This window comes from Taudactylus pleione, unplaced genomic scaffold, assembly GCF_031769625.1.
Source record: "Taudactylus pleione unplaced genomic scaffold, aTauple2 ptg000386l, whole genome shotgun sequence".
Classification (NCBI taxonomy): domain Eukaryota; kingdom Metazoa; phylum Chordata; class Amphibia; order Anura; family Myobatrachidae; genus Taudactylus; species Taudactylus pleione.
Genome location: NW_028284787.1, coordinates 2,054,101 through 2,081,277, shown reverse-complemented (window position 1 = coordinate 2,081,277; position 27,177 = coordinate 2,054,101). Strand labels below are relative to the sequence as shown.

At 39.3% G+C, this 27,177-nt stretch overlaps 1 protein-coding gene across 1 annotated transcript in view; it reads left to right on the top strand.

Annotated features, from left to right (window-relative positions):
* VWC2 (von Willebrand factor C domain containing 2) overlaps positions 1–27,177 on the top strand; it is a 582,935-nt gene that overhangs the window by 230,167 nt on the left and 325,591 nt on the right. The window contains exon 3 of the mRNA XM_088445627.1: positions 23,464–23,593. Within this exon, the coding sequence (XP_088301753.1) occupies positions 23,464–23,593 (130 nt within the window). The remainder of the gene's footprint in view (positions 1–23,463; positions 23,594–27,177) is intronic.

The following is a 27,177-nucleotide window of genomic DNA, read 5'->3' as shown; positions in this document are numbered from 1 at the left end:
GTGTCAGTAACAATTTTTTTAAAATTATTATGTGAAACACATAATAAAACACATTGGACCTGATTTAGAGTTTTTATCAAACCCGATGGTTTGCGTACAACTCCAATGGTTGCAAACTGGCTCTTACACAGAAGCTGCACTGCACATGTGCTGATCGGTGTCTCAGACGATGGTTGCAGTGCCCCGTAAGCCATAGCATGATTGATATGATGCAGCCGTTTGGGGTGGAGAAGGGGCTGATGATGGCCAGCGTCCCAGAAAATGAGGGTATGTCTGCTCAGTTTTCTGGGCATGCTGAGGCCAGTGGCTGCATCCTTGGATGTAGTTTTACTGACTCCAGCAGCATGAAATATACTTCAATCCTGAGTAACCTGCGATTCTGAGCAACACTGTGATCTGATGCTGCATCCTCAGATGCAGCAGCAGATTACAGAAGCCAACAGGAGGAGTCTATTTACACAAGACACCTCCTGCAGCATTAGCATACTGTTGCATAGCCACTGCATATAAAGACACAGCAGTGATGCAATTAGCATATGACTCTAAATCAAGTCCAATGACCCAACGAGATCTGGTTAAAATACAGATGGAGGGGATTCTGGTAGTCAGAATCCCGGCGCTGGCGTCCCGACTGCCGGAATCCCGAAGGTAAGTAGCAGGGTTGGGGGCAGGGTTAGAGTTAGGGGTTAGGGTTAGGAACTAGGGGGAGGGTTAAGGTTAGGCACTAAGAGAGTTAGGTTAAGAGTGTGGGGAGATGGAGGTTAGGTTTAGGCACTAGGGGGGAGGTTAGGGTTAGGTATCAGGGAGGGAGGGTTAGGATAGGGAGAGGGGGAGGGTTAGAATACTAACCAATAAAGTGTCGGTAATGTAACCCTGTCGGGATGCTGGCATCTAGATTCTGATAGATAGATAGATAGATAGATAGATAGATAGACTTTTTTAAGGAAAGGCTCTCAACATTGAAACAGTTGTTGGGTCAATGTGCGTTGTGTACAATACTTACTACATCTTTCAAAATATCTTCTCAGGCAACATGCTGTAATTTGTATAATGTTGTATATTTTATATGTAACACTCAGGAAAAGGGTGTGATGTTCAATGCATACTTACCTACTCTCTGGGAATTTCCAAGAGACTCCCAAATTTTGCTGTGAAGTGGGTGGTCCTGGTTTCTGATGGCACAATTACTGGAGAATCACATCACTGTGGCCCAACCCCACAGTGCTTGATTGCATAAATTGCATATGGGCCTGTTTATCATAAGTTAAATGTTGCCAATTATGGTTCAATGTGAGAGGAGCTTGACAGATCACAATAGGAGTGATTCAATTGAGGAGTCTGGTTGTAGAAGCAGAATGAGTGAGATATATTCTTAGCACTGTTTAGAGAATTGCCTGTGTTGAGATACCTTGAGTGAATAAGCCAACAGTGCCAAGAAAGAGATACGAATGAGAGGTTGAAAGATATAAGAATGAGAGCAGTTTCTATAAACAATATATAGATTCAGGATGAAATAAAAAGATGAAACCATGTATGAAGGCAGTGTTATACATTTTAGGCCTCATTACCAGGTCCAATAGTGTAATCTCATGACTATCCATGCCCCTCCTGGCTGCTGTGCATTCCTGAAGGGTGGTCTGCTGTCCTGTAGTCTTTTACTCAATGTACTTCCTGCATTGTGCTACATGGGTGCCCCCCTGTTGGTTTTGCTTACATGTCTTGAGCCAACTTTATTCCAGCTTTCATGATCACTGGGAGCACCATATTTAATGAAAGACACAGCTAAAGCTATGCAGGCTAATCAGGACTGGAACCGGAGATTGAACCAGATTGAAACTGTAGGAGAACTGCAGCTTGAATCAGACTGGATCCGGAGGTTTGAACCACACTGGGACCAGAGGAGAAGCAGCTTGAGCCAGATTGGACAGAGGAAAACAGGCAACTTGATCCAGACTGGGACTGGATGTATAACAGTCCTTGAACTGCATTGGGACCAGAGGAGAAAACAGCACCTTGAGCCTTACTTGGCCTGGAAGTGAAACAGCAGCAACCTGAACACAGGCTGAAGGATGCAGCCTGTTTCACCTCCAGTCCCAGACTGGGACTAGAGATGAAACAGGCAGCAACCTGCACACTGGCTGGAGGGGTTTAGGCTGGATACTGCCAACAGCGCTATGCTGCAGAGTAACAGAAGCAGACTCAGAGGCAGGAGCTAGCAGGGGTCCAGTTGACGGTAGCGCAGGTTCAGGCAGCAGATCGGAAGTCTGGAAATACACACTGGTGAGTGAGTGCACAGAAGAGTATTGTTCCACATTGTTCCTACAATGTGCTAGTGGCATGTGCAGCTTTAAATAGGGCACTCTTGCAAAGGATAGGAGAAAGCAGTCATGTGAGTACAGCAGACAGGTAGTGATTGGATACTGTTGCTTAGTTGACCAGAACCAACATGGCTGTGCCCATGTCCCTTAGGAAGTAGTGACAGTGCTCTGGAACAGAATGTCCTACCTTGTTGAATCATTGACGAACTGGGTATGAGTGATTAAGTCCCAATTTTGTGACACTGATACAGTGAGTGGCATTCTAAGGTACCGGCTTTACTGATTGATTTATTAAATAATGACTGATTGGTGGCCAAGAAAGCATTGTTACTCCCAGGTCTAGCTAGAAATACAACTACGCAAATTGTCAGCTGTTGCATGCCCCAGATGAAACCCAATTGATCTTAGTTGGCATAGTACTACTGAGCCCAATCACTAAAAAGCAGCCTAAATTCCCAGGAGAGCAGAAAAACTTTCCACATGGCAGGGAAGATGCCCCACACCTACCACTTGTGCCCTTGTGGCCCCTGAGAAACAATGATTTCCTGCCAACAGCTAGGTTTTAATGGAACCACAGCCCATCACCCAAGTGACCTTACAATGCTAATCTCAGACAGAAAGACAAATACCAAAAGGAAAGAGACAAACTGGCCACATTCAAATGAGGTAATATCTTCTTGCTAAAGCCAGGAACCAAATCATATATCTAAAACTAAGGGTCCATGCATCCTATAGAAATAAAACAAAATATATAGAAGATACATTTTAAGCAACACAAACAATATGTCCCATGTGAACACTTATATGAAGCACAGTCTCATTCAGAAGTTAACTATCAATCAGTGCCCAAATTATGATACAAACCTGCAAAGCAATGTCCATATTGGCCAATATGGACTGATAAAATAACTTAATACCAACAAATAAATAACTCCAACAAAATTATGATTAAATGGACCAAGAACCTGTTTCAGATTTGGAAATAGAGTAAGAAAGAGCAAGTAACTGTGCATCTTGGTAAAATCATGCTACACTGCAGGTGGGGCAGATGTAAAATGTGCAGATAGATTTAGATTTGGGAGGAATATGTCCAAACTGAACTCTAAATTGCAGTGTAAAAATAAAACTGTCCAGCATTTGTGGGATACATGTAAAAGCAGCCAGTATTTACTCCACATGCAAAAAAAAGTATGTATTTACACCACATGCATTGCAACATGGTTTGCCAAGGTAAACAGTTACTTGCTCTATGGGTATCCACTATACGATAAAGTTGAACGATTGAACGATAATGATAAAATCGTTTGATAATCGTTCGATAATCGTTCAAACATCGTTTGAACATCATTTGCAAATCGTGCAGTAATTGTTTCTAACGATGTACGATGCGCGCTCCCGCTGGTCGTTTGATCGTCTCTTCCATCGACTGAACATGCAGGTCAATTTCACTTGATTGCTTACAAATCGTTTAAATATCATTTACACATCGTTCACGCTGAACGATCAAACGATGAACCACTGTCTGCCCACTATAGCTGAAAGCTATCAATCACAGATTAAAACAACATAGTTTATTGTTAGATCTTTTGCAAATCGTTTGCAAATCTTTTGCAAATCTTTTGCAAATTGTTCAGAGTGGAAGATCATATTTCAAGGGAAACTTCAAGGGAAAATCGTTAAGAGGTTGGACAGGGATAAAATCGTCTAGTGGATGCCCCCCATTACTCTATTCCCAAATCTGAATCAGACCCCATGTACAAGTAATTAAAAACGACCCTAGTAAAACAGCTATTCAATCCCCTTCAAACTTTATGAAGCAACACTGAGAAGGCAGCCCACTCCAACCCTTTGTAGATACATCACCTGTCCACCCCACAACTCGTAACACCTGCTAAACACCCCAAACAGTTATCAATCAGGTCAATTGAAATCAGCATCTATGCACTCAAAACACCAAAGCACACAGTCAAATAATACTGACCAGCCAAATCTATCCACACTTGAAACCCGGACACATGACACTGGAGTTTGGAAATAGAGGGCTTATGGAACTAGAAATCTGAATACATATAGCATTCCACAAGGAACATTAGACAAGATGTACTCATTGAAGGAAAGAAACATTAAAAATATCAATATATGTATTACCTGCTAAAGACTAGACATCCCAGCATACCCTGCCACAGTTTTGTTTTTAGAGCATGCTAAAACTGCAGCAATGCATGCTGAGATGTATTTACACAGCAGCATGCATGTCAGATGTTGATTAGCCCTGTACTAGATTTTGTGAAAGAGGGCTTATTAAATTATGGAATCTAATTTTACATAGTAATTCATAATTGGGACATTAATCAATTGAAATCGAAAAACAATTATAATCTAAAAGTAATTGCAGTTAGTTAAATGGCAATCACTAGAAAATACAAACCACAGTGTCTGCCCTCAAAGGCCTCTTTATATTAAATATGAAAGTTGTTTTAAGCCTCAGTCAACACTACAGCTGCCTACTTAATTAATGGAAAAGTCTGTCAGAAAGCTTATGCAGACCTACATACCAATATTTCAGACCTGTCATTCGCTGGGTTGTTCGCTATTTGCCTAGCACAGGGGTTTCTTTTTCATCCCTCTTCCCCCACCTTCCTATCTCCATCCCCCATCTCCCTCTTCCCTGTATCTCTCCTTCACACTCTTTCCCTTCCCTGTATCTATTCCTCTCCATCGCTCACCTTGTCCATCTATCCCCATCTCTCTCTCTCTCCTATATCTCTACTTCTCCTGCATCTCTCCCTCACTGTCTCTCTATCCCTTCCTCTATCTACAGCCAAATGGAGGCACATGCCTGTAATGCATGTCCCCACTGAATCGGTATGAAATACAGACGGCTGAATAGCTGGCGGTTCTCATACCGACACCGAAAACCTGATCATCTACAATCCTGACTGGGGCTGATAAGTACCTTAACCCTCCCCAGTCCCCCCCCACAACCCTCCCTTGGTGGTGCCTAACCCTAAAACCCCCAGTGTGGTGCCTATCCCTGTCCCCCTGGGGGTGCCTAAATCTAACCCCCCTCCCCACACCCTAAACCTAACCCTGCCGGGGTGTGCCTTACCCTAACCCCCCACCCCCGGTGGTGCCTAACCCTAACCCCCCCTCCCCACAGCCTAACCCTAACACTCCCTGGGGAGTGCCTAACCCTAACGCTAACCTGTCACTGCTTACCTTCATTCAGAATGCCGGATGTCGGGATTTCGATGTGGGGCTAAAGATAGGCGTTGGGATTTCTTTACCTATCTTTAGTCCCGGGTCAGGCTTCTATTGTCGGGATTCCAACGGATGGCATCCTGGCTGCATCTTGTTCCCACAGTCTCCCAACAGTTCTCACAGCTATATTCACTAAAAGTGGGTTACTAGTATTTCACAAATGCAGCAAACAGAAATTACCTAAATACAATGTAACATTCAACTTTTCTTTATCTTTGTTATTACCCTTTTTAGGTGAATTCAAATTACAACTATCTATTCCTATGTGCAATAATACTTATACCTAACTAAATGCACTATACTCCCTTACATCAGGACCTGATCCAGACATGGACGCTACAGTGATCGCTCCTGCGATTTTGCATGGAACACAGCTGAAAAAACATGCTAATAGTTCTAAAGATTACCCAAGAATAAGGACGTTGACCGCTGCCTTCTCATCTGCGTACAACGTTGCTTACCTGAGTAAACATCGGTAACATCGATGCACATTGAGTAGCCATTTTGGCCTTGCGGCAGGTCTGACCAGCCGCAAACACTGCAGCTCTTCTGACACACAATCTAATGCTGCATAGGAGATCGCAATGGCTAATTTATGCATGCCCATGTAACAACATTTAAACAGCAGGACACACTTGCGTTTTTCTAACCACCCCTTTACCTCCCACAAACACTGACTTCCTGTCACTCACTTTTCGTATGGATCCTCTGTGTATGTGTAATCGCAAATCAATCACAGCACGTGCAAACAATCGCTCAATCTGCATAAAAATCGCATTATCGTCCATTTATGAATAAGGCCCTTATGCCCTTATTCCAGACTAAATTATTCCCCTTTGTATTATAGTCTATAATTGATGGCCAAGTTGTTGTCATCAGTGCACATTTGAAGATGTAGGTAATTAGTAGGTAGAGGAACTTTAATTCAAATGGACTTGGTGTTCATTTAGTTAGATCTTGTACTCCTTTAGTTGTGAAGCTACTTTAGCAATTATATTATAAACAAGACGTTATTGCAAACCAGGATAAAAGTCAGAGGCTTCTTTTCCTCTGAAGATGTTATACTGAGTTATTAAAGTAATGCCTCACTCTCAATTAATAGGGAACTGCAGAATCCTGAAATTTTGGTTGCGGTTAATAATGAAGTCATTAATTATCCATATACATTATTCTATTAAAGTCTCTACATTTATTTCCTGAAGCTGCTTTATGTGAGAGGATTGCAGCTATCTATGCTGTTTTGTGCAAGCCTCTATAGTAGGTTACTATTTCATGGAGGATTCCAATTACCGTGGAGGACTGTAATTTCTAATAAATACAGTCTTTTCAATTAATGTTAGTTAAGGAAACAAGTTATCTGGAGAATTTCTAGTGTGACTGCTGACTATGGGCCTGATTCACCACTGATGCGATTGCAACAGCGATTACGCACGCGGTTCAACTGTTGTAATATTTTGCCACCCTTGGGGGAACTGAGGATACAATCCATATGCCCCCCCCATTTATTGTTACATGTTCGCACCTACACCAAGTCACTACCCTGTCTTGCATATATTTGTTATGTGAGTCTATTTTATATACCATGTGAACCTAAAAATAAAAGTTATGTTTAACTACAGTATATTTGTATTTATGTGCTATTAGAGTGTTTCCCATAGAATCTTTTTCTGGATTTTCCAGATTCTTTCCTCAATCCAATAGGGTGTCACACATGTGTATGTATGAGGGAGGAAGAGCTATAATAGGTTTCAGCATTTTATATATGTATATGGTGGGATGAAAAGGCTAATATCGGTAACAGCATCCTATATGATTTTGTATATAAGGTTTGTAAGCTACAGTATAATCTTGCAATTGGCATTAGAGATGTGCAGTTCGGTTGTCCAGGAATCTGAATCCACCTGAATTTTGTCAGTTCCTAAACTTCAAAACACACTGACTATAGTGAGCTTGCAGGATAATTTTATCTGCAAGTAGCAGTCATAAAATAGTCATAGAATTCTTTACCTGCCCAAAATTACGTAAATCACTGACACTGCTAGAGATTAATAGTCACAAATATTGCCCCATATCAACTTGTGTTTCAGTGGCTAAGAAATTGTACAAATAACACTTACATTAACTCTGCCCAGGTGATCAAGAGTGAGGAGAGGAAAGTTGGAGGGGGGCGGTCCTTTGCTGGAATGCAGCTCACTATGAAAGGGGAGTGTGGCACCATACCAAGCACCCACCAATGTCTTTCTTAACAATGTTCCTTAAACTTACATACTGTAGAATGATTTAGCTTCACAAGAATGTTGCAAAAGTAACTGTGAACCAATTTAGGAACAGTTGTGTAGAATCTCTTTGCACCAACTATTACTGGATGTTAAAGCATGGCTCAGCAATGTTTTCTAAAATCTTGGAGCCAGCTTAAAAATTTAGTAGCCATCTTCAACCAAAATATATAAAAACTTGTATAGACCACTACACATGCCCCTTCAGTGCTCCTCAGACCTCACCATATGCCCCTTAAATGCCCATCAGTCTGTCCAACATGCCTTATAAATGTCCATCAGAATCCACCACACAGAGGTCCCTCAGAGGTTCGTTTGTGCCACTTATGATGTTCTTTACATCCAACATGTGGCTAAAAGCAACACATACTGTAACACAGATCCATATGTACAGTATAAAATGCAACTAAAAAAGGGAACATTTGCAACAATACAGTAACACACAACTCAGGCCATGTCTTGCACAAGAACTTTATAAAAGGAAATATTGAATAATATGCATAGACATGTGAGGAGCAGAGACCATTCCTGATCATCTGCAACTTTGGTGATCTGCATGTCACGATTGGCATCTCAGCGTTACCTGATTAAGGTGTTGAACTGGATTCAGCAGAGACCGGCTTGACTGGAACCATAGATAATGTAATTAACTCTGTTTGCATAAGAATTGTATGGCAGTGAGAACTGCCTTTGATGATAAATGACAGGAACAGGTAATGCTGGAGTGGAACCAGAGGGAAACTTGGAGGAACCGGACTGGGACCTGCAGGAAGGCTTGCTGAGCTGAATGGGATTTCAGTAGGTAGACTTGGTGCAGCTGGGAAGCCGTATGGAGAATGAACTTGGAATTGGCTCCGGACTGTAGTGTGGAATGAACTTGTAACTTGGAACTGACTCTGCACTGGAGTAGTGTGGAATGGACTTGTAACTGGCTCCGCACTTGAGTAGCGTGGAATGAACTTGGAATATCACTCCGGACTGGAGTATTGTGGAATGGACTTGAAATATCACTCTGGACTGGAGTATCCTGGAATGGACTTGGAATATCACTCCGGACAGGAGTATCATGGATGGACTTTGAATATCACTCCGGAGTGGAGTATCATGGAACGGACTTGGAATATCACTCCAGACTGGAGTATCATGGAATGGACTTGGAATATCACTCCAAACTGGAGTATCGTGGAATGGACTTGGAATATCACTCCAGACTGGAGTATCGTGGAATGGACTTGGAATATCATTCCGGACTTGAGTATCATGGAACGGACTTGGAATATCACTCCGGACTGGAGTATCGTGGAATGGACTTGGAATATCACTCCAGACTGGAGTATCATGGAATGGACTTAGAATATCACTCAGGACTGGAGTATCATTCGCTGTGCTGGGAAGCACTGGTAACACACAGGGAACTCAGGATCATAAGTCATGCAACAGCAATGGACATTATGCACTGACCTGGGAACTAGTAGGATTTCTGGATGCTCCAGGAATATTCGTGTAGCAGGGTTACTGATAGAACTGGGAAGCAGCAGGATTTCCGGACATGCCAGGTATAGCTATCGGCCGGATTGCCGGATGAATTGATCAGGAACCAGCAGGATTTCCAGACACGCCAGGTATAGCAATCAGCAGGAGCCTGAAAATACACTTGTACATGGATGAAGCACAAACAATACACCACAAGAAGTAACGAGATGTTCAGGCACTGAGTGCCATCAGAGGAGGATCTTTATACTCTGAGTCTAGCAGGAATTGGTGGATATAGTCAGGTGGTCTGGCAGTAGCATTCAGAGTAGTGGAGGGCAAACATATCTGCAACACTGAGAGTAAGATCTACACCTGCAATTCCAATCAAGCCTAGCAGTGTTCACAGACAGAGGAGAGCCCAGGTGAATAATCAATGTAGAAAGGAGCTCAGTCCAAATGCAATCACAGAAGTGTTACAGACATTATGATTTAGAGCAGATCTCCCAGGCAAATTGCACACACAGATCCATGGAGCAGCTGGCAGAGGTAAGTCTCAAGGCAAAAGATAAAAACTAGCAAAGGTTGTGACACTGCAGGTTAGTAAATATAACCTCAAAAGTGAGCCATGAGAATTAAGTGTACTAAGAAGAAAAAAGACATACTACAAGACTACCTTACTGGTAAAGCAATTTTACTTAACTATCTAACTTGTGTGGGATGCTGCTTTCAGTCACAGGACTATTGAAAATGTACTAGTATAACTTCACTATTCAATACTAATTCACTATCCATACCACTTTAGAAGATAAGGCCTATCTTGATCTAGAACATCTTTGGAGCTTTTAGCCACATTCAGACTGAAGGAAAGACTAGCAACAGAAAAATGCGTTCGATAATACTCTAACACTGTAACTAAGCTAACCCAGATTTATATAAACTATTAGCCATCTATCTGTACACAATATAGGTTTGATGTCCTAAAAAAAATAATTTTTGCCCTGAAATATAGAAATGAACTTCTACTCTTTACAAAGTAATTTTTAAACACAATTAATACTATATACATGTTTTAAATGTCTATTTCTGAACTACAAATAATTTTTTAATAATATTTGTTTACCAATTAAAATTAGAACCTTGGTCCAATATTGCAAATCATTCCATGCACAAAATAAAAAGATTATTGTTAATATCTCTATATAGAAAACTTACATTCTTTGAAATGTGCAAAGTTCTAGTTCTTCTTTTGCTGATCAAGCAACTATATATCAATGAGCCATTTACAGAGCCAAATATCTAGACATTCTAAATCCTACTGCCATAGTAACATTATACTGTTGGTGTGGTTAGGGAGGTATGGGCCAAAATGTCCTCCTCACTTTGGGAAATGCTACATCTAGTCCTAAACCCAAACAAGCTGTTTTTTATCTGTAAATATTTATGGCACTATGGGGGTCATTCAGACCCACTCGTGAGTGGCAGTACGCTCGCAAGTGGGTCGATGTTCCCCACTGCGCATGCGCACGACGGAGGGAGCTCCGTCGTGCGCATGCGCAAGACCCGGCAAGCGACGGGCTTTCCATCGATCGGGGTCTCGCACCAAAGGGGGCGTGCTGTCGATGTTGATTGACAGCACGCCCCCTTTGGTGGGCGTGCCGGGGGCGTGCCTGCAAGATGGAGACGTTCCCATGGGAACGCCTACAGTCTGAAGCCGGCCCCACTGACATCACTAGTGATGTCAGTGGGAGTGATTTTGGCTCTGATAGAGCCAAAATCACTCCAGGGCTTGTGGTTGGGAAACCCGAGCGCAGGGTTTCCCTCGCAAGTCCTATGGTCGTGATGGTCAAGACCATCGCGACCATCTATTTGCACGCTCGTATATGCTGTGGGTGGTGACCCACAGCTATACGAGCGTCCAGGAGGACGCTCCATTTTAATGGAGGAGGGCCCTGATTCAGAGCGAGCGCTCTGGTCAGAGCGTCCGGCTCTGAATCAGGCCCAATATTCCTGCAAAACATATCTACACAGTATAAATAAAGCACATAATTAAGGACTGTTATACAATTTGGATGATGGTCTAAATAACATGTTACATATAGAAAGAATTAAACAATTTGCTCTTATCCACTGCTCCTGCTAAAGCTTTAATGCTGCAGACAATTGAATTGTCACTGTGCTGTGCTCAATCTTCATAAATTTATATAAAGATAGAATTTTACATTTACATTACATTTTTTTAGATTTTTATTTTATTTTTTATTGAAATTAATGTTTATACATAGTTATTATGAAAGTGTAAATATTAGATAGTATTGTTCTTTAGACATGTCATTGTATTATTGGAAATGTGGGAAAGAAACAACTGAGCAACAACTGAGCACCTCTAAGTGACCTCAAGGCCTTCAGACTGAATCAGCTTTATCTAGTGACCTACATAAAATGTCAGTTGTGCTTTTACTCCACTACAGAATTCTTTTCTCATTCTATAGGGCAAACTTGAAGGAAAAATGAGAATCAGCAGCATATATATGACAGAACTTTTGCATGATCACATTTAATAATAATGATACAATCATCATCTACTCATTTTTTTATGTGGTGTATGATAAAATAAATAGTAGAACAATTCGATATATGTATACATTAAGCTTAACATCCTGCTAATGAAAAGGACCTTCAACTTAATGGATAAATATGACATACAGTACAGTTACCATTGTACTTGTATCATTATATATGCAGCTTTATGATTATACATAGTGTTATTTTAAAGGGTGTGATTTGATAATGGAAAAAAAAGTCTAATAGTTTTAATTGGGAATTTGTTATATAATCATACTTATGAAAATGAACTCTATGTATGAGTATGGTTATCATTACTAAATAACAGCACTAAGGTAATGGTTTGATTCCAACCAGGATCATACATTATCTGTCCAGAACTTGCATGTTTGGTAGGAAATATGCGTAGTTTGGAAGTTCCACTGGGGCAGTGACTGATTTAGATAGCTAAAGGGGAGATTTAATAAAGCTTGTAGTTGGTGCTTTATCTCTCACAAATTTATCTCTCTCCAAGCGTTATTAGATCTCCCCCAAATATGCTCTTTAAAGCACTGTATAATATGTGAGTGCTATGTAAATAATTATTAATAAATAATGTATGCTCATTAGTTGTTATAGTTATCTCAATTATGAGATTAAAAATCACTGTGCACCAATATAAAACAGAAATAGAATAACTTAGTTTGCTAAAAATGATTGGGGGATTAGGGTAAAAGACACCAGGGCATGCAGTGTAATCTACTCAAAAACTACCCCGATGGACTGATTCCTCACCTATGCTAGTGATGGCATTGTTATTATTTTAGATTTTTTTATTGTTATTGTTACAAATTAATATCCTTTACTTATTTTATAATCTCACACATTCACATCTTGGTAATTAATTATTGGCTGCACATTGAATTGCACTTATTTTTTCTTCAAACACCAAAGTTATACTCTAGCACAGAGGCTTTAGCTCAGGAAAGCATAGTTGCCAAAGTTTAAAAATCATTTCCAGAGACACTTTGCTGCTGGGCATGAGCATCTTAGTTCACGTAGAACTGTCTTAGAGCATGACAATCCTTTTTGTGACATGCTCACTGAACATAGCTACAGTATAAATTTTCTTTTTGTATTTGAAATATTCACCTTGCATAAGTATTAACATAAAATGTACAGAGTACAGGAACAAGTTTCATCTTTAGTACAGAGTAAGACAAAATGCTGCTGGAACACCAGCTCAAGGGTGGCACTAGCCATTATGTTTAGTAAGGAAACAATTGCACAGTTTAGGATTTCAAGAGAATAAAGAAAACTAATGTAGGAACAGAAATGCATTTAATAATTACTCATAGGACCTGATATTATGATATGAGCAAAGTCTTCTTTGTGTGTGTGTGTGTGTGTGTGTGTGTGTGTGTGGTGGTGGTGGGTCTGTAATGCAAAAAGTGCACAAAGCTTCTAATTCAGAGATGTACGCTGACCCGATGGAGACCATTGGGAAAGCAAAGTTGACCTAATCATAGTCTCAGGCTGATATGGTGTGAGACAGCATGCTGTTGCTCTCAACGCTGAGGCAGTTGCATTCAGTTGACCAATCTGTGCTTAGTCTCAGTGCATTGACGTATCTATAATGGGTGCAGGGAAGTGAAATGTGGTGAGGCACTGATTAGTATCAGAGCCAGATTTACTGATACATACTGTAAATGAACCCGAGGATTCATGTGGGCATTATACAAAGGTGCAGCAGTATATAGTGCTGGAAATTTGGTCTGTTTTGACCAAGGATGTGCAGAAAAGGTAGACAAGGGAGGCAGTGCCTCACCTGTCATACACTTCTACTCCAGAGTTTTGACTATAAAAATTATTACAATAATACAAAGAAGATATTTATAATATTTTCTTTCATTTTTTCTTATAATTTTTATAGTCAAAACTTTGCAGTATACCGGGAAAGGCTCTGCTAACCTGCCTCACCTGACCGCACATCACTGGTGCAGGGTGTGCGGTAAATACATACTTTGCCATTTTAATTCCCATAGTCCTGTGCCCCAGATAGATTATATTTGCCTTTGGGTTGTTTTCGTAATAACAAAGCAAATATGGAGGTGTGTACATTTTTTTTTAGAAAATTAGAATTTTGCCTTTATAAATAACTATGACAACGCTATTCTCTTTTGCATATGTATTACATCATTCCTTTTTGCATTGTGCACTAATAGATTAATATAACCTTAGCATTTACTACTAACACTTCAAACTAATGTATGAATTATTGTTAGATGTAATTAATGCATACACAATTTTATACTGGCAAATGTGCTGTAGACTAGACACACAACTACACATAACTACACTTCATTTGCTAATGTTTTTTTCTATGTCAAATGTGTCCAACTCCAATTGACCCCTTTTGTGTTGGATGAAATGAAGAGTGACAAGGGTAGCCAGAGTCCCTTCCTGATATACTGTATTTTTTTTTAACTAACAAAATCTATTCTGGCAATTAATAATATATATCCTCATTTTACTTCTGCATGTTTAATTTCAGTTTTACTGATCTTATTGACTGACAATAATTGCACCGTATTGCAAATATATAAAGTATTTGTTTGATAGTTTATGATTTCGCTGAGGCTACTAAACCAAAAATAGACCTCTCCCCTTTTATTTTTTGTGCTACTAGTAAGTGAGCTCTATTCCCTGGACACAGATTCTCAGATTGCCCTATCGAAAATCCTACCTGCATACTACCAACCAATTCATGTTATAAAATCCTTTCAACTTTCATGGCTGAAGTTTTTGTAATCTAATATATATGCTAATGCTGTCCAGGGTTTTCTGATAGGCAGCTTACATGTAATAAATACAAGTTCGCATAGGCTAACAACAAAAAGAAAGTAAGCCTTGAAGGCTCACAATGAAATGTGTCATTTAAGTGTGGATATTTATGATTGTGTCATATCTTTTATAATGTGTCTGTGCAAATGAATCTCAGTTCATATAGTGTTAAAGTGATCATCTCAACACAAATAAAATATGTGATGTATTCATTCATGCACATTATCTATTTTGGAATTCAGTTCATCGAAATAAGTTTTGAGGTTATTAATATGTACTGTATACTCTTCCCTGCTACATCACTAAACTCTTCCAAATCATCACCATGTTTTATATATGTGCATACCTGATAGAGTACATGGCTTTACATCATGCATGGTGGAAGTCATGGTCAGTCTGAGCCTAAATTTTTGGTAAGCGAATACAGATTTTGGAAGAGTGGAATATATAATATTATACACAGATCAGATAAAGGTAAACATTATGAGGCCTATTCTTTAAGGCAGTTTTCATGAAATTATACAGAAATTACAGTTCTGCATAATTTTATGTATTACCGCTACAGTATGTACTAACAGCCTAATGCAGGAGATTTTACAGAAATATTCTGCAAAATGCTAACTATCGCTGCAGATTGCAGTCCCCAGTCAATGGGGACTATGATCTGTCCTCAATGCTTTTCGCAGGTTGGCCCCTCTGGTTTACGCCATCCTCAGACCACTGTCCCTGCAAATTAATTTAGTAAATAGCAGTGATATTGTCATTCAAAATGAAAATATACCTTGCAATATGGACTGTTTTTATTAATTACATCCTTAAGTGTCATTCAGCGAATCTTCACCTGTACAGTAACCTTCCTAATTGCTTCTTACAGGGCACAACCAATGGGTTACATTATCATACACCTTACAGCACATGGAGAGCACAATGCATGGATGGAAACAGTTCTACATTCTGCCACATCCCTTATCTACAGAGAGAAGAGGTTGCATAGTGCAGTCAGATCTTAGATATTTTCTCCAATATTCAGCAGTTATTACCAACATAATCATTCCTCATTGGCACAGTTTCAGTCCCCCTCATTGTCACCAGGTGCCTATACACTTCCACAGAGCACAGTGTTCCCCATCTGACTTATATACATTGGAAGTAGAGGTGTAAATGCAATCTTACCCTTGTGGATGAACCAGTAGGGGTTGGGAATATGTATATGGATTATGTATATGTGTGACTACATATGTATTTGTATAAGTGTGTCTATGTGTACATCAGTACATTATTATTATTATTATTATTATTATTATTATTATTTATATGGCACCACAAGGGTTCCGCAGTGCCTTACACAGTACATAAACAAATGAGCACACAAGAAAAACAGTTATTAACAGTACAAACAATGCAGGACAAATATATGGGTGTCAACAACCAAATGTTAGGGTGCATACACACCAGAACGATATCGGCATTATTTGGCCAATTTGGCCAAATCAGAACGACAAATTGGGCATATCTTGCAGTGTGTATGCCCAATTTGTGCGCTCCAGCAGTCGTGCTGCCCGGCCAATCACACAATATCGCATGTGAGGCTGTACATATTAATGAAGGATGAAACAGTGATTGTTCCGTCTTTCTTTAAATCTTTTAAATGTGTACCAGCAATCATGTGATGTCCAGGGTGAAGGCAAATCGCCCTGCACATCGGCACGATTGCCGGTTGTTAGGTGTGTACCCAGCCTTAGGTGTCCTTGTGGGGAGTTGGCAGTAGATGAAAATATAAGTAAGAAAAGGAGAAGCACTTGAGGGAAGAGGGCCCTGCTCATGAGAGCTTACATTCTAAAGGGGATGTAAGTGTATAAGTGTATATGTGTGTTACTATAGGAATGGCTATGTCACAGGTTCTCAAACTTAGTCCTCAGGACCCCAAACAGTGCATATTTTCCATGTCTCCTCACAGAATCACAAGTGAAATAATTAATTCCACCTATGAATCTTTTAAAATGTGTCAGAGAGTAATGACTACACCTGTGCACTTGCTGGGCGACCTGGAAAACATGACCTGTGTGGGGTCCTGAGGACTGAGTTTGAGAACCACTGGGCTATGTGTATATTGGTGTGACTATATATGTATGTGTATAAGTGTGGCTATGTACAACAGTATGTAGGTAAGTGTATATGTGTATGCCTATATATGTGTAGCTATGTGTAAAACAGTACATATGCAGTGTGAATACCCCCCAACCATCATGACTGATGTGCGACAGTCCTGCTTTTTGGGTGCTGTCCCACCTGTGGACTGGAGGAAAGTTAGGGAATACAGCCCAGCATCTAAGAAAGTGATGTGCATTCCCCCAGCGTGAAATGAAATGGGCACATGCTATGTGGCCATGCCCCATTTTCATTAGTGTGCCCAAGGCTTAAAAACATGGACTTGATCCCTGTGTCCCAAATGTTGCCTTCTAGGGACCCTCAAAGCCTTAATCCAGCTCTGGGCCCAGGTGGAAATTGATTGAAAGCCACTGATTTATTGCACTTGTTTTTAGATACATAAAATGCTTTATAGGGCCAAAAAGTTTTGTGTAATAAAATTATTATTAGTATTTTAACACAGTATACAAATATGATCTATTTAATGTACTTTATACTAGTAAAAGCTTCATTGTTTGTATCTGGAACATACAGAGATTTGTTTTGTAGCACATTAAACAGGTGAGATGTTCGGTATAATTATGTGCATAAAATGATTGACAAATTGACAGCATATTAAAACTGGCACAAAAAGATAAAAGAGAACTGGATGCAGTTTGGATAATATAATGAGTATGGAAATTACAAAGTTTGCAAAATGTACTCGCACATGGGATTGCTACAAAGAGGGCAACAATTTCTTAACAGGTTAGTGTGGATGGTGATAACAGATGAGTGTGGATGGCGATAATAGAAGAAAATTAATTATTTTTTTTTTATTATTTTAAATAAAGCAGTTTTTCACTTGTCAATACATTATGTATATTTTATGTATTTGCTCAGAAATTATTATTAAACTTTTTTTAACTAATTGGAACTACAAGCCTACACATGACCTCTCAATTTACTGCACAACTGAGAAAGGCCTAGCCTGGGCTTGTATGCACATATCCCCTGAGACTGGCCCAGCAAAGTGGAAAGTCAACCTTTACCACTCTGGTCCCATCCATTATCACTGAGGCAGTGAGCATCACTCAGCTGGTTTGGCAAGATTTTAATAATATATTGTGGTAATGATTGATGGTGTTTTAGACTTCAAAATCCCAGACTATCTTGTATAGCAAGAGAGAAAAGAAGACTAAATTTTGCTATACAAGATAGTCTGGGTTTTAGTAGTCTATGAAATATTACTACTGGGAGCACCACCAACCACTCTATGAGAAGGATCATTTCCCTTCTATTGTTCTTCAAGTTGGTTTTCACACATATTCTTACCATTCAACTATTTATCCTGTGCAGAGTTCCCTAGTATGGTTGGTGTTTTAGACTTATGGGGGTATGTGTACTGTAATAGGCTGCATTTTTGAGACATCAGCAGGCCCTGTGTGAGAATCCCCGATGTTTTAAAATAGCAGTCTTTTAGTAGGAAAAATCAACCTTGGTTTTGCCTATTAAAAGACTGCTACTTTAAAACATCGGGCAGTCTCACACGGGACTCGACGATGTCTCAAAGGCACAGCCTATTACATTTACCCCCAGGGTCTATTTATAAAATTGTAACTATAAATCTAACTTTCTGCCACCATATTTTAATATATATACCCCTTAGTTTCAAACACCATCAGTGCTGTTAATGAATAAAAATAATATATAATGACTTAAGGAATGAAAAATCGACAAAGCCTTTAGGTAAAAAAAAACAGGCAATTAAATGTGTATATGGACTTTGTCAACAAAATCAACATATTTTGTGACTTTAATTTGATATCAGGCTAAACATTGACATAATTATGGGCCTGCCCACCGCATCCAGCTGACCTCTATCAGGCAGGTCGCTAACACTCCTACACTCCTATGGAACAAATAAAGGGCACGGGACCCCCTAGGCCAACCCAGCAGGACCGCCCCATGACATCACACTAGTGTGAGAGTACAAGTGATGGTAAGAGAATTAACACATAGAAGTTTCTTTATAATTATCTAACCATCACTTGTAATCTTGCACTAGTGTAATGCCATGGGGCGGTTCTGCTGGTTTGGACTAGGGTACCGTGCCCTGTATTTGTTCCATAGGAGTGTTAGGAACCTGCCTGATAGAGGTCACCTGGATGCGGTGGTTAGGCCCATAATTATGGCCATTATTACGCTAAGAACCTCTTTGATGCAATACAGCAGTATTATTAATTTATTTTTAGGTTAACATGGTTAGAGTGTGCACTTGCATTTTTCTCTTTTTCTGTGTATAGCACTACTAGTCTCAGCAGGCAGCACCTCACATTGTGCTTAGGGTGTGCAATCTAGGGCCTCTCCACCTATGCATTCTAAACATTGACATTACAATAAGAATCAAAAATCAATTAAAAATCACACCCTGGGGCTGCAAACAGAAATGTGGGAGTCCAAAGGCACCTTAAGTGCAGCATATAGCCGCACTTACTGGCGGGGGGAAGAGGATTGACCCTTTTCTGTACATGAAGGCAAAAAACTTTAAAAATTTGAATTTATTTTTTTCCTATCCAAAAACTAAATTAAAAAAATCATAAATATTTTATGTATTTGTTCTTTAGTACTTTCGAAAAATGGAACATAATATCCCTATTGCTAATAACATTTCAAAGACAATTTTGATAATGAGAGAAGTGAATTGAATATATATGAGTTACATGGAAATGGCCTTTTAGATAAACCTGAGAAGTAAATTGTTAGTTCTCTCAGTTGCATTAGTAACATAAATTAGCACTTCCACTTTAGCTAATATAAGCAGAATACTCTGATTCTCATTAATTCATATTTACACTTCTTTCCCCGTAAACTTACCATTAGTTTCCTGGCTTCTGTCATAGTCAGAATGCAACTCTTAGTTGTCACTGTAACTTTGAGATAATGAGTTTTGCAAGTAATTGCATAAAATATGTAATGAAAGCATGTGTTCTAGGCTAGCTTTTATTACTCTTTCATGTAATTGGTTTTGTGCATTTGGGTGATGGAACTGGCTTATAAAATTCTCCACTAATTCAGTTGTGAAATTTCAGGATGACATTGTTTTATAACTTTTTATGAAGGAAAGTATAAATATAAGGGTCCAATTTTATTCTAGAAAACATTCATTGAATGTTAATACAACTGTAAATATTTAAAGAATTATGTTGTGTGTTTGTGTTCACCTGTCTGTAAAGCTGGCCATACACGCTTCAATTATCGAGCTGATCCGCCCAATATCCGCGGATTGCCCCGATAATTGTAGCATGTGGGGGGGGGCGACCGAGGGTTAAATATTGCTCTGTCGGGCATGCCGGATTGTCCAGCATGCCCGTCCGATTAGATATTTAGAGGTAATCTGTCGGCCGCATCGGAATGTGTATGCCCAGCCGCTGCCGACAGACAGACATTTCCTGTGTTCCTTCCCATGGAAGGAACAGGGAAATGTCTCCTCCAACGGGGGCGGAGCGCAGATGTCGGCTAATACACTGTGAGAGAAATCTCACAGTGTATGCCGCGGACATCTGCGGCTGTAATGCCGGCCAGATAAAATGTCTGTCGGTCTGATAGGCATTTTATCTGGCCATGTATGGCCAGCATAAGTGTGTTTGTTTTGAGTCTGCTTGTTTGTTATGCTGTAATGCATATATGGAATGTGCTTATGTGTGTGTGCTTCTATCCTCATGTGTTTGCTCTGCCATTGTGTTAAGCATTTTTTATTTATTTTTATGTTCTTACATTACTCACCCCTCCATTGCCCCAACTGCATTATTAGCCACATAATCATACTGTATTGCAGACCCTATTGACAAGCACATTGCACTGATACCACATTGTCCTGAGTAATTTCCACAGATATACTATATTGAACTGTACTGTGGCTCATATGCATAGAGTTCATTTTAAGTCACATTGCTGTGGTTAACTTGTGCAAATGCCATTGCTAACCACATTGTACAAACTCCATTTCTAGACAGCTTACAAACCTGTCAGCTACACATAGTAGTGGGGGCTTAGTTGGCTGTCTATTAAGGTACTGTATAAGGCTTTGCAGACCATCCATGAGGAATCAGGGTTTACAGAAACCATATTGGTGATTCTGGCAGTGAATACCAATCAGAGAAGTAGGTCATGAGAGAAGAAGTAGCGTGAGAGAGTGAGGAAGTGTGAAATAGGCAGAATAGTTGTATTAGGGATATTAGTATGCAGTTGATTGTTGGATGAACAAATAAATAGGAGGGTGGAAAGATAATTGGTGTAGTTTGTGACTGCTGTGGTGAACAGTAAAGATAGTAGCAGATGAGAAAAAATTTATTTTAGAGGAAATGGGCGAGATTCAAAATAGGTATGACAGTGCTATCCAGTTCACATATGAATCCATCACATTCATCTAAAAGTCATACATTTTTGCAATTTTTTTATTACAAATGTTGAATCTCAAACATGAATGTCCAACCTCAAATGTTGAAACGTGAAAACAGTAAAGTTTAAAATTTAATTAAAAAAAAAATGTGTGTGTCTGAGTAATAATTGCCAGACTTCTGGGTTTCACCTGTGGTAGGTACATTCACTGTTCAGGAGTTATTTTTAATGATTGGGGGAGGGGGCAGGATGCTGGATATGGCTAACCCAAGCTTTACATGGCTATGCCTCTGTGTAGGTTGAACAAGTATCCAAAACAATGGTGTACAATGGTGTTACCCTATAGAAGCCTATGGGCTCTTACCGCACCACACACCAGACGCTTTGTCACCTCCTCACCACCCTGCCATCACCCAGCAATGGCCACCACTCACCTGACTCTCCATGGTTGCCGGCTGTGCTCCTCCTGGGTCCTCCGCCTCCTCCTCCTCCTAATCTGCTTCCGGGTGCAGGGAGGAGGAGCCCGGGACTCCCTGCACAGGTCACCAGCAGGAAGTTTCCAGGCTCGGAGGGGACAAGATCCCATGGAGACCCCCTCACCCGGCATCGGCTGCTTTGCAAAGGGCAGCTCTTAACGCAAGAGCTGTCCTTTGTGATACTAATCGCATAAGTTAGTATATTGGTGATTGGCGGAATGGTCACCGCAACCTTAGTACATCTCACCCACTGACATCCTTACACCTCAAACTGCTCCCCTCATGCCTCTCAGAGCCTTTAATACCTGATTTTATCCTAACATTCAGACACAGAGTATCATATGCAAGTCACACACACACACTCAATACTCCTATACAACACCCACACATGTTCCCTCCACTGCCTCTCTTCCCTGAGAAGCAGAGTAGTTAGGTCTCTCTCTGTCTGAATAAAATATAATATAATAAAAGTATGGGCAAATGGTCAGAACAGGTAGCTAAGAAGCAAAATGAGAAACTAGTGAGGTTAAGGACAGGCAGCATGAGAATGTGGTTAGTAAACAACCTTTTTGGGGGCAACATCAAACAAAGTGATCTCAAACAAGCCAATATTAAGAGAATAACAGGCATAATAGTGAAAATGCTTGAAAAAAAAAGCAGGTACAGATAGGTCTGAACATTATAACTGGCAACATGTGCCTACCACAGATCAGTATTTAAAGTGACTGTGACCAATCAGAGCTCCTCTATCGGACTCCAATTTCCACAGTGAGAAACCAACAGCTACAACAGGAATAAGAATGTGATCATTAAGGGGGAAACTGGAGAGCTTGGAGAGAGATAAAGTTGAGAGAAATAAATTATTAACCAATCAGCTTCTAACTGTCATTTTACAGGCTGCATTTGAAAAATTACAGTTAGAAGCAGATTGGTTGGTACTTTATCTCTCTCCACTAAATCTCTCTCCAAGTTTTGATAAATCTCCACCTAAACATGAGTAGTAATGATAGTGCCTGCCTGTGAATGTCTGTTACAACTAAGCTGCCGGGACCAGTGCAACTGTATACAAAAAATGCAGTCGCTGACACGGCCACAAAACACAGTTCTTCCTACACATCCAAGTTTGTCTAGCCACTCCCTGTTACTTCCCGAAAATGCACACAGACTGTCAATCACTCTGCATCCAAGTACTCACTACAGCCACAATTAGTAAACCATTGTGACGCATGCGCAGTGTGACTCAGATGCCTGCACTGTACAAAAAAAATTGGCTAACTGCGCAAACATTGCAATATTATCAGCATATTATTTACCTCTAAAGCTGCATACACATACAACGATTTTGTAAATGAACGATTTTAGTAAACGATTTTCGTTCATTTTTTCAAGGGAAAAATGTACCAAAATCGTTTACTAAAATTGTTAATTTACTAAATGTAATGAACGATTTTTTTTTAACTACAAACCATTTTTGCATATTCCCTTAATGAAAATCGTTGAGTTGGTAAATCTCACTGAACTACAAAGTACAAACTACAAACATGAACGCGCATGAACAATAATTGTTCATCGTTTTAGCTTAGAAAGTTAACGATTTTTTCAACGATGAACGATAATCTATATTGTTTATCGATAATCGTTCAAAAAATCATTGTGTGTGTATGCACTTTAATTCATGTCCTATGTACTGTATAATGTCTCTCTATAAATTGACATAATTATCATGAGCACAATTTTCTGTTTTAGGTTTCCCCTTGTGAGAAATGTCGCTGTGACCCAAATGGCGAAGTTATGTGCACTGTGTCAGCATGTCCTCAGACTGAGTGTGTGGACCCAGTCTATGAGCCAGATCAGTGCTGTCCCATCTGCAAAAATGGTAAAGAATTAAATCTATTAAATTATGTATAAATGTATATTTTATTTATGCACTTTCAGTTATAGGAAAGTCAGAATCTACAGAATGCATTAATTGTTTCCAAACCCAAAATATATAAGATTTCCCAATGTGTTTGAGAATAGAATTCTACACTAACAATACTATTTTATATATATATATATATATATATATATATATATATATATAATACTTTTGGAAAATATGAGCTAGATGTTTTATGCAAGTTTTTTAGGTGTATTGTAGTAGGCTCTTATTATAATGTAAGTGTTGATAGGACCAATCAGAGCTGTCACAAAAGAATACTGATCATAGGATAAATAAAATATGTTTAGTCAGATAGATATATACGTATATATAGATATTTATTTTATACATACATTTCTCTGTCTCTGCTGTCCATGTTAAATCATCTTATGAGATATTTTTGCAACCAATCATTAACAGTAATTTAGCAGGCGGACACTGAAATGTGCATTGTTATGTTGGTTTACCATATTTATTTTTCATGAATAACTTTCTGGCTATTAATGGCTGTAGGACATATATTTTAGACAAAGCCACTCATAGGGAACTTGGGGCTGCCACTGAGCCCTCCTGCCACAATAATGAAGGGTATCTCTGAGAGACATCCTTCATCTACATGACACTGGCGACATCCTGAAATTTTATCAGCTGTAGCCACTGCTACCTCCAGTCTCTGGTCCAGGGCTGGCCACTTCACTGATAGTCATATGACTGACATTCCAAGTGCTGTGATGCAGAAAGTGCTGCCCAGGCACCCAGACCTTTGCTTAGCGCTCTTAATTTCTTTAAAAGTTTAGCTGATTGGGCTACCAAAACATTGGATTGCCAGATGTGGGCAGATCTGCCCTGTGATGACACTCCCTCTCACCCCCTACTCCTTGCTTTCCTGCACAATTTCTACCCTGTTCTTACCTACTTGCTGAGAATCTTGTAAGACTACTATGCTATCAAAAATTAGTGTATTGGGCTAAGGCTGCCTGCCTCTTTCCAAGTGGCTCTTCTTACACACTGCCAAGTGGGACTTGCTTCCTGTGGCTACAAGTGACAATACAACGGAGAAGATCAGCTACAGTTAAGTGGAGCTGGGGGCCTGGTGTGGGAGATGGGAAGGACATAGCTCAGGAAAGTTAATAAGTATAAGGGAGTTAGCTATGTGGGTTTTATTAGGAGGATGAAGTGGTTAATTCTGTCTGGTTGGTTTAATGTTTTATTGGAGTTGAAAAGGTATTTTTATAAGATTGAGAGGCCTAATGAATATAATCTAATAAATTGATGATGTGTTGGAATTATTTTTAGTGGGGATGAGGGCGTTAACAAATATAAATTGGATTACAATGATGCTGAAGGAGTTCATGATTTTTCAGAGGGTCAATTTAATAATGAGATGACATTGTTTGGCGGTCCCAATTTTTCTCAGTATCTTATGGTGGTCACAAAAATGCTTTCACTATTGCATGGCAGTCACAAAAGTTTATCTTTATTGTATAGTAGTCTCAAAAATGCTCTGTATTGTATGGCAGTATTAAAATGCTCTCTCCATTAGTTTGCTGTCTGTGTTATATTGCAAACTGAAATCACAAACAAACAAAATGCTTTTTGAAGTGTATGGCACTATCAAAATGATGTTTGAATTGTATGGTGGTGTAAAAAATGCTCTTTGTAATGTATGGTGGTAACACATATCCTCTCTGTATTGTATGTCAATAATTAGTATTCTTTCTGTACTGTGTGGTGGTCACAACATTCTTTTTGTATAGAGCGGCCATCTTTAATTTTGAGGTGCCAAAACAAAATTATATATTGGCCCAACCAAAATACTTTGCAGGTATATGTTGTGTTGGTGCCCAACCCATCCCCTGTCATTTTTTTCTGGATCCACCGCTGATTGTATGTGAACAGTGTACAGTATAATGGAAAAAATAGGCTGACTGACAGTGACACTCACAAATTATTACTTGCAAGGAAATGTCTGAGTCACTTTATGGGTGATCCACTTCAGGTATGCACTCATGCTTCATTCAGAAAGTAAAGATCTAATTTCTAATGTGCACTTCAAGTACATTTCCTGTAAAAAGTGTTAATGTTATTGCTATTATTGTTCTAGTGTTATTATTTTTATCATTTATTTTGTTAATATAAATCTAAAAATATTTAGTCACTTGTGTATGTGAGGGGCTGGGTGGAGGATTTTGGGGGAACCTACGACACCTTGAAAGCTTGCACTGATGATGCCTATGCGTATCAAATGTTGCACATTCTACCATAACAAATTTACACATTTATAGTACACTACATTTGTCATACTTACTTCATACTTTCTTCAGTTGCTATTATTATTATGATGAACTTGTTAGGGGTCAAATAGTTATGTCCTTTATTGTGTGTTCCAACAAAAGGGTCCATTTTTAGTCTTCTCTCTTATTCATAATGTTAATTATGGGGTCTGGACAGACCCCAGTTATTAACGTTCTAACTTCACACTGAGAGCAAGAGCAACTCATCATTGCTCCGCCGCGGAGATAGCTGACCCGAAAATAATCTGTCTCCACGAATATTTTCATTGCTACTTTCATAGCAGTGAAACTTAGCACTGCAAAGTCTGACTTGGTGCTAGTACACCTGCATGAACTAGCATTCATGCAGGCATACAAATCCCCAGCGTCCAGCGGAAGAATCCGGACAGGGGCAGAGGGATCCAAAAGGTGTGCGAGAGCAAACGCCTTCTGTAAATGGTGAATGCTCCTACAGTCAAGCTCCGTAAAATATTGTATTTTAAGAGCTTGATGAATTTAGGTCTCCATACTAGTAGATGGGGACAGTGGGCCACATCGGAAAAGAAAGGTAAGCAGAAGATATCTGTGATATCTCCAGTGTTACTTTCATGATGAATGACCCCAAAGCTTAATTTCTACAAAAGTAGGTGAAAATGCAAATATTTACTAACTATATCTTCACATTTTCTTTGCAAATATTGTTATATGGTTCACTAATTGTGAAATAGGTTGGTGAAATTAGAATATATTATTATACAGTATATTACTAGAAAGAGTCAGAGGTGTATGTAATACAGATACCCATTTGTTGGAAATTGTATTGTATTCACTAGTTTTATTAATATATATATATATATATATATATATATATCCATTAATCCGACACTTGCTTATAAAGTATAGTTGGTATATTCGCTCTTGTGCCTTTCACAGGTCAATAACCCAATTGTACACAGCTATTCGGAGGCAACTATGTCCATAATCAGGTAATGTCCTTAGTGTGTATAAATATGTGTATATGCGCATTTGCTCTGTTTCCCTGACAACGGTCTGACCCCTGAAACGTAGGACAATAAAAGCTGATTTACCTTTACAAGAAGCCCCTTAGTGCCTACAAATAGCTGTGTGTATCTCTCTCTCTCTCTCTCTCTCTCTCTCTCTCTCTCTCTATAAATATATATATATATATATATATAGAGTATATCAATATATATATATATATGCCCTTTGTATTTTTATTGTCATGTATTATTATTTAGATCAACT